This window comes from Gouania willdenowi (genome assembly GCF_900634775.1).
Source record: "Gouania willdenowi chromosome 24 unlocalized genomic scaffold, fGouWil2.1 scaffold_320_arrow_ctg1, whole genome shotgun sequence".
NCBI classification, from domain to species: Eukaryota; Metazoa; Chordata; class Actinopteri; order Blenniiformes; family Gobiesocidae; genus Gouania; species Gouania willdenowi.
The window spans coordinates 1,702,889-1,715,685 of NW_021144848.1; the positions used below are offsets into that span (position 1 = coordinate 1,702,889).

Here is a 12,797-nt window from a genome sequence, read left to right on the forward strand (position 1 = left end):
ATGTCACCTTTTATGGATAATGAACCTTTGAAAAACACAGGATTTTTTCGACAGTTTTGACGTTTTCTAATACGCACATACATTTAACGGCAAACGTGCATCATCTTCTGAGACTGTTGTGATGATGATGATGATGATCATGTGTGACATTCCTGGATCATGTTCAGACCTGTTGGTAAAACACGTGGAGCTCTCACATTCTTCACTGTCTCCACTTGAGGTAGAAACTGATCTGATCAACAGAAAGAAACATTTAATCAGAATAAACAAAACTGAAGGAGAAAATTGTAAACATTGAAAAAAAAAACCCAGTAATTTACTTTTTATTTATTAATCAACCAAAGTTCATTGGGACTTCTTTGGTTTGTGTTCATCAAAATCACTAAAAAGACTTTCTATATATAGATATATATATATGTGTGTGTGTCACAGCTCACACGTGCTGTCCATTAACAAATGTTGATGCCAACATTTCTATTTGTCCTTCCTTCTTCCCTTGTATCTTTCTTGATTTCCATTCCTCCTTCCTTCCTTAAATTTTACAGAAACATAAATTGACTAGAGAACATTTTTACAAAACCACAACCAAAAATACACAAAGATTATACAGAAAAACAACAATTCACAACAAAAACACACATGATTTTTTTTTTTAAATTTAAAACCCACACAAAATGACTACAAAATAACAGAAAAACAACATACATACAAATCAATATCAAAATACACAAATTGTATATATGTAAATTACACATGTGTTGGTGGTATGATATAAGATAGTGGGCTCACGATAATATTCAGTTTAAAAAACAACCATGGTTTGATTTTGGCATATTTACACATACTCTATATAATCACTGAAATCTTTTTTTTTTTTTTTTTTTTAATTCAAAAGGAATTTTAAAAAACAAAAATTAATTAATTGATCATAAACAAAAATGACACTGCAAATAAAATGCAACAACAGTGACGGATAAACATGGATATTGACTATTGTCTCCTTCACAGTAAAGACAGATACCATGATAATAATATCGCGATATCTTGTTGCACGATAATAATGCTAAAATGTATTTAAAAATATAAATCCATTAAATGTAAACCGATGCTGGTCATAATGTTGTGGGCGGCTCACTTCGTTTTATTTCAAACCACACACACTATTCATCTTGTCACGTGGCTTCAGGTGAGCCACACCTGAGAAGCCATTTTTCCTGAGCCGCCCCTGAAGGCAGCACGGACCGTGTCGGAGGTGCGTTCAGGAGTCATGGCGTCCAAACAGGGTCTGTCTGAGGAGGCGGTGAGTTCCAGCTGTAAGGACGGAGCCCCCATCACTCAGGTGAGGGTTTGCTCAAAGGCACTGCGGCAGTGAAGCCCTGGGTCGCTTTCAAAGCGACAATCAGCTGTTTTTAAGCTAATTTAGCGTCAATTACCGCACGAAACCATTGGGAAGTGAGAAATAAATCACGTCAATCTCCATTTAAATGGAAAATCAGTGACTTAATGCAACATTGAGGAGTTGGGAAGCTTTAAAGTGGAATCGTTGGGATGTTGTGCTCGAGTCAAGTATCGCGATAAGATGTCCAGTGGCTGCTGGAGGGGGGGGGGGGGGGGGGGGGGGTAATGATGGAATGAACCAGTGATGACACATTTTAGAGAATCTCATTTTGTAAATAAGTGGAAAGAAACAATATTTCGTGGCTCATGAGTTGATTTATTTCTATTAATTTGAGAAACTCTGGTATATACAATAGAGTGAGTGAGTGTGTTTCAGGGTTTTTATAATTCTTGGAATTTAATATGTTTTTTTTTTTGTTTTTCTTTATTTTGTTTTTCAGATTTTTACCTTTTTTAATTTAGTTATTTTAACAAGTAATTAAATACAAATAGGGACGACAAAGGAAGTGGTAAATTAATATACATAAACAAAATAAAATTTAAGACCCAGTTTACAAAATATGGACATATTCAAGATTTGAAATCATCAAATGTAGTTTATTCCTAGTTTGTTCATGTTTCTTTGCCTTCTCTGTAAAGTGCTTTAAATGCTCCTACCTGTCTTTATCGATGCTGAGTCAGCAGAGAATGCAGAATTATATCATTTCTCTTTCTTCACTTTGCCTCTGCTTCTAACGTCCCACGGCTTCACCTGTCAAACCCACTTTATGACGGACCACTGTGACGTCAGCCCCTCCCTTGGCGGGAGGGAGACGTTGTGTAAATGTTCCACCTGCATTCAACTCTGCACAGCCGCAGAGTGTCTCTGAGCGCAGGTCAACTACGCCCAGAGTCTCTCCATTGACTCATATTGAAGAAGAGTTACTGCACATGTACAACTTTTAACGAGAGTGGACAGTAAAGATTTTTGCGCCCCAAGGAAGAAACACGTCACCAATCAGACACAGATGAACGAAACAACTTTACACATCATTATCTATATAATATTTATTCTGATGATCTAAATACAGATATAACTTTGTTTTGTAGTATTTTTAATTCATTATTATTTTTATTTTGTTCATGTCTTACTCAAACTAACGTGGTGAGTGGTGGGGCGGCGCCCTAGCGCCCTCTATTGGCCAGCCGCCACTGAAGATGTCCCGATAGTTTGTAATGCCGCGTGTGAAATCACATAATTATGCGAACACAAGCTCAATAAAGATCAAATCAAGATATATATATTTTTTCAGAAACACAAATCAATTGAAAAAAACCCCACATAAATATCTACGTGTATATCCACAGTTCAGTGTATTTGCTTATCACAAAAATACATCACAACGATGGATAAAATAATTACCCATTATGATTAAACAGTTTACTGATCAAATGTTTTTGTCTTTTGTATGGATGAAAATTATATTCCTGCCACTGAAAAAAAAACAAAAAAAAAAAAACTGGCAAAAGTAAAACCTAAGTAATAATTATGACAGTTTTAAATTAAACATTATACACATCAATGTAGACCAAGAAGCTAATCAAGTAGTTCATATTAATGTAGTATATTTATCATTATATATATATATCTCATTGTAGATTGACTATCTCATCAAATAGTTCCTATTGAAGTATTGTATCATTCTAAAAAGAGATTATACATATTGTTGTATGGTATATTAAATAGCTCATATTAATTATATCATATTTATCTTTAGAGAAATATTGAGCTATTTAATTTACAGTTACATACAGTATATATAACATCACAAGGGGACATTAGAAAAAGAACACATACATTGGGAGTAAAATTTAATAATTGATGCTGATGTTTTCCATGATGCTCAAATATTGTTTCCCATTAATGGCAAATGTTCAATTTTCATAAATGTCTCATTAATTCCGGTGGAAAATTTCCAACTTTAAAAAATCCTAGAATGTTTCAACCCTAGTTTGGATATGAAACAGTTAAATTTACTCCCAATTTCTGAATGATTCCAATGAATATTTCCTATGAAAAGTTAATATTTTTTAATATTCCTTAAATGATCAATCTTAAGGATTTGGGAAGGTTTGTGTTCACTGTGTGTAACGTTGTGTTTTCAGGACTTCATGATGCAGCAGACGATGCTGAGAGTCAAAGACCCGGCAAAGTCCATTTCATTTTACACAGGAGTTCTGGGAATGACGTGAGTCTTCCTCGTGGTGGCGTTCCGCCTTCTGTCACCACGGTGATGGGTGAAGTCTTTTTCTGTGCTTGTTTTTTCTCAGGCTGCTGCAGAAGATCGACTTCCCCTCCATGCGTTTCACCCTCTACTTCTTGGGATACGAGGAGAAAGGAGAAATCCCTCAGGATCTCAAAGAGAGGACGGCCTGGACCTTCTCTCGCCGAGCTACCGTGGAGCTCACGCAGTACGTAATGTAACGGGCAACGTTAACGCAGAACGTAGCGTACAACGCTAACGTGGAACGTATTGTAATGTAGAGATAGCACAGTACGTAACATAACGCAGTACATAACGTACAACGCTAACACAGTACGTACTGTACAATGCTAGCGCAGTACATAACGTAGAACACTAACGCTAAATGTAATGGAGAACGCTAACGCAGTGCATAACGTAGAATGCTAATGCAGTACAAAACAGAACGCAAACACAGTATGTAACATAATGTAGAACGCTAACACAGTAAGTAACATAATGCAGTACGTAACGTAACATATAACGCAGTAGGTAACGTAGAGCGTTAACAGTACATAAAGTACAACACTATCACAATACTTACTGTAGAACGGTGACGCAGTACATAACATATGGTAGAACGCTAACGGTACGTAATGTATAACGCAGTACGTAATGTATAACGCAGTACGTAATGTATAACACAGTGTGTAACGTAACGTAGAACGCTAACGCAGAACGTACCATAGAACACTAATGCAGAACGCAACGTAGAACGCTAACGCAGAACGTAACGTAGAACGATAATGCAGAATGTAACCTGGAACGCTAATGCAGTACGTTTTGTAACGCAGTAAGTGACGTAACGTAGAGCGCTAATGCAGTACGTCACGTAACATAACGCAGTATGTAACGTAGAGCGCTAACACAGTATGTAACGTATAATGCAGTGTATAACGTAGTGCGTAACATAATGTATAACAGTACGTAAAGTATAACGCAGTACGTAATGTATAACGCAGTGCGTAACGTACCGTAGAACGCTAACGCAGAACGTACCGTCGAATGCTAATGCAGAACATAATGTAGAACGCTAATGCAGTACGTTGTGTAATGTAACGTAGAACGCTAATGCAGTACGTTACGTAACATAGTACGTAACGCAGAACACTTACACAGAATGTAACGTTGAACGCTTACGCAATGTAACGCAGTACGTAACGTAGAACACTAATACAGTACGTAACTAAGAAGGCTAACACGTAACGTAGGATGCTAACACAGTACGAATGTAACGTAGAACGCTAACAAGTAACGTAGAACACTAACGCAGTATGTAACGTAGAACGCTAACTTAGTACGTAACGTAGAATGTAACGGCATTAATGTCACCCAATTTCCCCTCAGGAATCAATGGTTTACTGAATCTAAGCAGGTTTATTTATTAAGTTTTGAACAACTTAATTTAAATTAACTGGAAATTACTGTAATCTAAAGAAAGATGAAAGAAATAATGGAAAGAAAGCAGACAAAATATTTGAAATGTATGTAAAGAAAAAAAAAAATGACCAAGAAATGAACAAAGACTAGGGATGTAACGATTAATCGTAAGGCAGTTAAAAATCGATTCATAGGTACCACGGTTCACATCGATGCTCTGAAAATTGAATCGCAGTACTTTTTTTTAAACAGCAGAGGGCGCTACATATTAATCCTTCCAGAAGCGGACGTGACGGGCGGAATCTGCTACTATTTTCTTTCTGGCCGCCATTTACTGTTAAACATGCTCATAAATGATTCTTTACTCCTTTAGCACCGAAAGAATATCTGTAATATTACCTGAATATCTGTAAAAGTCACGTTTTTCTATTAGCTCTGTCTGCTAGCGTAGCTTCTCTTCTTCACTGGTGGAATAACTGCATGCCAACCGACCACTGGGTTACCAGCGCCCTCTGCTGGTCTAAACAAATATCTGACGTAAATACAGTAAAATGACTGTTTTTTTTTTTTTTTTAAAGTCCAATTGTTTAGGCACAAAATACATTTTCAGTTGCACTTTTAAAAAGAAAAAGAACTATTATGCAGTTTTGAATTGTTTACTATAGAACCAGAATTTAAATTAATAGGTTTCTTCTTCATTTGTATTATTCCTTTATGTATTTCATTCAAGATTTATTTTTAGTTAAATTGCATCATTTTGCATAGTTTATCAAGGGATTCTTTTGACAATGAAAAATAAAAGGAAAATAGTACAGTATTTTCCCCAAAAAAATAAAGGAATATTTTTCAGTCATTTGTCAACATTCCCATTTTGTAAAATAAATCGTGAGAAAATCGTATCGTGAACCCAGTATCGTGAATCGAATCGTATCGGGAGTTGAGTGAATCATTACATCCCTAACAAAGACAGGATTTTCAAGCAAAAAGTGCTACTGAACAATGTAACTTAAAAAAACTATTTCTAGGATCTTCATGGATCAGTGGTTGACATTTTCATAAAAACCTCAGATTTTCCTATTCCTGTCAAAATTTCCCAAATTCTGTTTCAGAGTATTCTCGTTTCTGTTTTGCGTGTAAATGTGTGGTTATTTTCTCGTTACATGCACGTCATCATTGTCATTATTTAGGCCTGATTTTAAATAAAGGTAATAAAAAGAGACAGTGTGTATTTGCTTTTTCATTTCAGAACTTGAATTCTGCGATCACAAAACTGTTTTCATCTTAATGCACTGATTGCACACACACACACACACACACTGTCTCTGACTGCTCTTTTTTAATTATTTCTAATAGTCCTGCTAATTCCTGCTGTTTTTCAGTAACTGGGGCTCCGAGAAAGACGGAAAGCTGTCGTATCACAACGGGAACGATGAGCCACGAGGATTCGGTGAGACGCTAATTTAGTGATGATCTTTTTTATTAATATTTTATGTTTTAAAAACATTCCTACTTGTATCTGTGAAGAGCTTTGCTAAATAATTAGTCGTAGAATGTCTGAGGAAATGTTGCTTGATTTGGACAATGTTTTGTTGGTAACTATTCCTGAGTCAGTCTCAGTTTTAGAGAAAATATCTTCTCAAGTATCTATTTTACCAGTATGTGTGCATGTACTTATTGGAAATGACAAACATCCACAACAAACACAAGTAACCAATTAAAAAAGGTAAAGATGTAACCCCGATGTACTCTTTTAAAACTAAGCGAGCAACTTATACAAAGAAGTGACATTTGATGTTTTAGCAGGCAGTGCCCTCTAGTGAGTAAAATGTGAATTGATCCCACTGTGTGGTTCAATGCAGCTTGTATCTCCAAAGATAAGGACAACTATGCTGTCTTCACTAAAAGTTGTAGGCAAGCAACGTGATTTTTAGCTATTCAGCTAGCTTAACATAGTATTCTAATTCTCCAATGTTGCATCCTCCAAGGATCAGACTGGTGATGTCGTGGCAGGATTTAATGATTGGGAATAGTCATACATTCAATTTGTAAAACTGAAAAAAGAACACAAACAATACAAATATAAATGTTCTTTTTTGTGCTCCAACAAAAGATGAGATAATTAACATAACACACCCCAAATGTCTAAATGACCATATATACATGCAAAGAAATGTACACATGTAAATAAGTCTGCATAACACTCAAGTTATTAACTATAGGACTAGCACATTTATCTGATGCTAACTGTTAGCTCGTAGCCATCTTCCAAAACACCACTCAAAAAAGTATGCAAAGTACATATAAATAAACCAAACATGGTAACACAATGATATATAATGCATAACTTACGGATGAAGCCGTTTATGTGGACTTAGATGCAAGACTTAGCTGTACTGGACGGACACAGATCTTCCGTTGCGTGTGGACAGGTCAAAAAAGGAAGTACATTACTTCCGGGTTATCTGAGCCCTTTCTGATACAGTGCAGTTACACTTTTCTGCTGCTAGATGGCGACCACAACACATAGATAAACATTAACTGATTTACAATACACTCCCCGTCTGGCATATTAAGAAATATGCCACTTTCAACATATTACCAACGTTTTTTTCTACTCAGTTTTTTACACAATGTCACCTGAGTCAGTCGTGCTGTTACTAACATGTTGAAGAGTTTTTGGAAGCTGTGCGAATTTCCTTGTCCGTTTGTGAGAAAAGCAGAACCACCTCAGAAATGGACCTGAAGAAGTTCTTGACCGTCTGATTCCTTGTCACTTTGACTTCCACTTTCCTAACCAGACCATCTTTGCTTGGAATTGCATTCACAATAATTCCCATTGGCCACTGATTTCTTTTTGTCTGACTGTCCTTCAACAGAACTATATCTCCCTCTTTGAGGTTGGGCTTCTGTGCTTGCCATTTCTGTCGACTCTGTAATGTGCTTAGATACTCACGACGCCACCTAGCCCAGAAGGTCTCTGCCAAGGCCTGGACCCTTTTCCACTGGTTTTTGAGAAAATCTCCTTTTGAGAACTCACTGAGTGGAGGAGGAGAGGTGCCAATTTTCTGTGTCAGCAGCATAGAAGGCGTCAGAATGAGAGGTGCCTCAGGGTCAGCAGATACAGGGATTAGCGGTCTTGCATTTACAATGGCACTGACCTCTGCCATGAAGGTGGTTAGAACCTCGTGATTAAGTTTTGAAGGTCCGACTTGGAGAAGCATTGAATCGAGCAACTCCAATCATGCGTTCCCAGGCTCCGCCCATATGAGACACGTGTGGAGGGTTGAAAACCCAGGTGCACTTTTGTGAAAGGAGGTAATCGCTTATGTCCAAGTCACAAGGACCATGTGAACCCATTTTCAGTTCATTGAATGCTCCAATAAAATTGGTCCCACAATCTGAGCAGAGCTGTTTGGCATAGCCTCGGATGGAGAAAAATCTCCTGTGCATTTATGAAGCTTGAGGAAGTCATGGTTTCAAGTACCTCAATGTGAATAGCACGTGTGGACATACATGTAAATAGAGCTGCCCATCTTTTTTCTCGTGGTTTACAACCCCTGGTTTGACGGCTGATGACTTCCCATGGCCCACAAACATCCAGACCCACGTAGGAGAAAGGAGGGTCTACTTGCAGGCGTTCCATAGGCAAGTCAGACATCTGCTGATGTTCTAGTCTTCCTCGCAGTTTTTTACATGTGACGCATCTGTGAATGTAGCTGCTGATTAGACGCTTTCCTCCTACTATCCACAGGCCACTGGCATGGATGGCGCCTTCAGTAAAGTTTCTGCCTTGATGTTTTACACAGTCATGGTGGTGGCGGACAAGCAAAGTTGCAATGTGATGACGGCCTGGAATGATGAGAGGATGGGCTTCACATTTGTCCACTGGTGCTTGGTCGATGCGTCCGCCTATTCTCAGCATGCTTTTTTTGTCAATGACAGGACGTAGTTTATGAAGGGGGCTGGTTTTAGGAAGTTCACAGCTTGACTTAATGCTCTTCAGCTCTTCTGAAAAGCTTTCATACTTGGCACACTTAATAATAAGATGCTCTCCCTTTGTGACGTCAATAACTGACACTTTATTCTTGCACATGTGCCACTTGACACAGCCACTATTTCCTGCTGGAAGTGAGAAACAGTGAGAAATGTGAGTGAGGTGAGCCACAGCTCTGGTGAGCGAGCTCCACTTGGAAAATCTTTTGAACCTCTCTGAACCCAGCTTGTCTTCACTAATTTCTGTGATGAGTGAGGTCACTTTTGGGCGAACTTCAGCATCAAAGTCTGGGCCTACAAGTTCATATTTTGCTTCGTCTAGAATCGTTTCCTCTGAAGATGCTTGCTCGGTCAAGAAAGCTGGTCCAGTCAGCCATGTGGTGTTTGCCAGCTCGGCAGCTGGAACAGATCTGGACCCATGATTCCGATTGACGTACGTAACTTTTGTTCTATTTCATCCCTACTGACCGCCAGAGGCGGTGCTTTAGCTCTGGATGAGCAATGTCAACAGTCTCATGAGGAATCCAGACACCTACTTCACACACTGGATGCTGAGGGATTGATGGCCTAGACCTCTCCCAGAGGAGGAGGCAAAGCCACGTTGACCCTGTAGAATCTGGTAAAGGTGCTGGGTTAGGACCACGAGGCTGCAGCACAAACCAGTTTAATGGGTACTTCTTTCAGAGAAGCCCATGAGGTAGATACACCCCTCGTTGAGTGACATCTCACTCTGGATGGTGGAGGGAGAGCGCTGGCCGTGTAGGCATACGTAATAGCGTCCACCACCCAGTGGGATAGCCTCTGTTTTGACAGGGTCCTGCTCTGCCTAGGGTCGCCAGAGCAGGCAACAGCTGCTCGCTTTGACGAATGCTCAATGTAGCGTTAATGTAAGTCTCCTGGGCCCGAACTGGACACAGCAGTTTTGCCACCCCTTCTGACGATGGTACAAAGCACGCCAACCTAGTCCCCATTGGAGAGCCTTCAGAAGGTCTTTCATCTGACCCAGCTCGGATGACATCAGTTGACCTTGGCTGCCAGCTTATTAAACCTAGGTCTCTTGGCCCTTGGGGCCACCACGTCCCCTTCGGCCGGTCGTTTAAACGCTGGGACCTGGCAGGGGAGAAGCGTCTGCTCCACCTCTCTCAGCCAGGCCATGCGTACTGACCTTGGCATGTAACCACAGTTCATGCATGAATCTTTGGATAAGCCTGTCCTCAGATGATCAATGCCCAAACAGGGTGGGCAAAGATTGTGACCGTCCTTCAAATCCAGCGGGGCCAGGCAATCCACACAGGAGTGGGCCATGGCGACAGTAGTGCAGAGGGAGCGAGGACACTGGCTTCACCGGGAGATACTGCACAGCGTGCCAACAGCTCGAGCGGGAGCACTGCTGCTGATCGACGGGCTAACCAGGTTCTAAGCAGCTTATGCTGCGAGGAAACCCCCAATAAAGCCCCCGTGGCTTTATTTTGAGCGTGAGGACTGGTACTAACGACGTGCCATCCACACTGGCTGAACAGAAAACAGCCTGAGCTGTGAAAAACTCGAGGGGTTCTAAGCGCCTCGTTAGCTTGAGCGTGAGCACTGCTGCTAACTACTCGCTACTGAAAGAAAAAACAACAGCCGAGGCTGCGATACAGAAAGCGACAACTGAAGCTGTGAATAACACTGTCCGGGCCGGCAATCGCTTCGTTAGCTTGAGCAAAGGCACTGCCGCTAACTAAGGACTAAACCTCATGCAGGACAATAACATAAACGACAGCCGAAGTCGTAAACGCACTGACTGGGGCTGCAATTGTCTCGTTGGCTTGAGTGGAGACACTGGTGTTGACTGCAGACAAAACAAGATAAAGCAACAGCCAAAGCTGTGAAAACAATGACCGGGGCTGCAATCGCCTTGTTAGCTCGAGTGAAGGCACTGCTGCTAACTGTGTTAGTGTGTGTGTGTGTGTGTGTGTGTGTGTGATTGTAAAGAAGGATTTCTCAGTAGTTTGTGTGTCTGTTTTGTGTTGAACGTGTGCGTCTCAGGTCACATTGGCATCGCTGTTCCTAACGTAGAGGACGCCTGCAAAGTGTTCGAGGAGCTCGGAGTGACGTTTGTGAAGAAACCTGATTCAGGTCAGTTAATTAAAGAAGTAATGAAAAGGCAGGATTGAACTCATTCACAAGGGTCACATGATCAACATTCATGTCAGCATTAGAATAATGACCAATCAGAGCATTAGCACAGGAAAAAAACAAAGGCTTTGTTTGTTTTTTGTCTATTTCTTATCTCATATTTGTATATTTTTATTGTCGTTTTGTGTGTTTTCTTTGGGGGCCACAATAATAATAATAGTAATAATAATAATACTAATGAAAAAAGAGTAAGAAAAAGGATGGATGATGATAATAATAATAAATTATTAAAAAATGAAAAATGTGATTCCCAGAACAACTTTCTGCTATCAGGAGGCGGTCGCAATCAACATTTGTTTTTTTTTTTTATTTGAAAAAACGATTATTTTTTGTCTCTATGTAGAATCTATGCTATAATGACAGAAATGTCTGTGTGGATGTGTGGAGCAAATATCTCCCTGACACGATGCGAGTTCGACCTGAAACTTGGTCGATGGGTTCCAAATACCCCGAGTGTGTGCATCTGTTATTTTGGAGTAATTTGGTCATTTCAAAAATGTTTATTTTAATTTTATTTCACTTCTGGACGGCCCCGAAATGAAACCTATTCAGCTTTTGACCTCAGGGTGTGAGGGGGCGCTAGCGCACCATTTATATCTATTTCACTGCACAGCTCACTTCCGGTGCGTGCGTGAGCTCCCGTGGACTTTTCTTTTCTCTTTTGAGGAAAAATACTTTTTTACTGTTCTTAATTTTCTCCAAATACACTTTTTAAGTTTTTGGTTAAAATTGTCTTTATGTCCTGACATATTTTTTGTATACTTCATAGTCATTTTGTGTATTTTTGTATGTTTTTTAGGCTTTTTGTGTGTATTTTTATTCTCCTAATGTGTGTTTTTTAAGTAATTCTTTACAGTTTTATAGTTTTTTTGAGTATGTTTTTGTTATTTTGTGTGTTTTGGAGTAATTTTGTGTTCGTTTATCATCCTTATGAATATTCTTGTTGATGTTTTGTAGTTCTTTGTAATCTTGCACGCTTTATGGGGTCATTTTGTGTTTTTGTCGTCTTTTTGTATGTTTTTGCATTTTATTAAATCACCCTAAACCCAATCTGGCAACGCAGCTCCTAATACCTTTGGTGGTTTTCCTCCTGTGTGTGCGCTGCAGGGAAGATGAAGGATCTGGCCTTCATTCAGGATCCTGACGGCTACTGGATCGAGATCTTAAGTCCCACCAACATGGTGTCCATCATGTCGCCATAGCAACGCCTTAGCCCCGCCCTAGCTCCACAGCGTCTGGAAATAATGGAGGAGCTACCAACGGGTATACTGTCAACTTCTCTCACAGTGGGACCACAAACATCTGATCTGAGGGTCACATGATCAACATTCATGTCAGCATTAGAGCAACGAGCAATCAGAACATTACCCCAAAACCAACAAAAGCGTTCACTTTTGTAGCTATTTTGTGACTTTTAGAAATCCTTTTGGAGTACTTTATTGTGTTTTTATTGTCATTCTCTGTGTTTTTGCAGTCAGTTTTATGTTTTATGTTTTACCTGTTTTTTGACTCGTTTTTTTGTGTTTTTGTAGTTGTTTGGTGTATTTTTGTCATTTCGAGCAGTTT

The 12,797-nt window shown here is 39.6% G+C and overlaps 1 protein-coding gene across 2 annotated transcripts; it reads left to right on the top strand.

The window, feature by feature from the left end:
- Window positions 1-1,249: 1,249 nt before the first annotated feature.
- Window positions 1,250-12,451, top strand: LOC114458212 (lactoylglutathione lyase-like). Of its 2 annotated transcripts, XM_028440553.1 has the most exons (6): window positions 1,250-1,339; window positions 3,544-3,626; window positions 3,709-3,849; window positions 6,440-6,507; window positions 11,082-11,171; window positions 12,339-12,451. In XM_028440553.1, the coding sequence occupies exons 1-6, from the start codon at window positions 1,268-1,270 to the stop codon at window positions 12,431-12,433; spliced, it is 549 nt and encodes a 182-aa protein (XP_028296354.1). In that variant the 5' UTR covers window positions 1,250-1,267; the 3' UTR covers window positions 12,434-12,451. The 2 variants fall into 2 exon arrangements, with proteins under 2 accessions (XP_028296354.1, XP_028296355.1); XM_028440554.1 differs by lacking the exons at window positions 11,082-11,171; window positions 12,339-12,451 and adding an exon at window positions 9,376-9,936.
- Window positions 12,452-12,797: the final 346 nt, after the last annotated feature.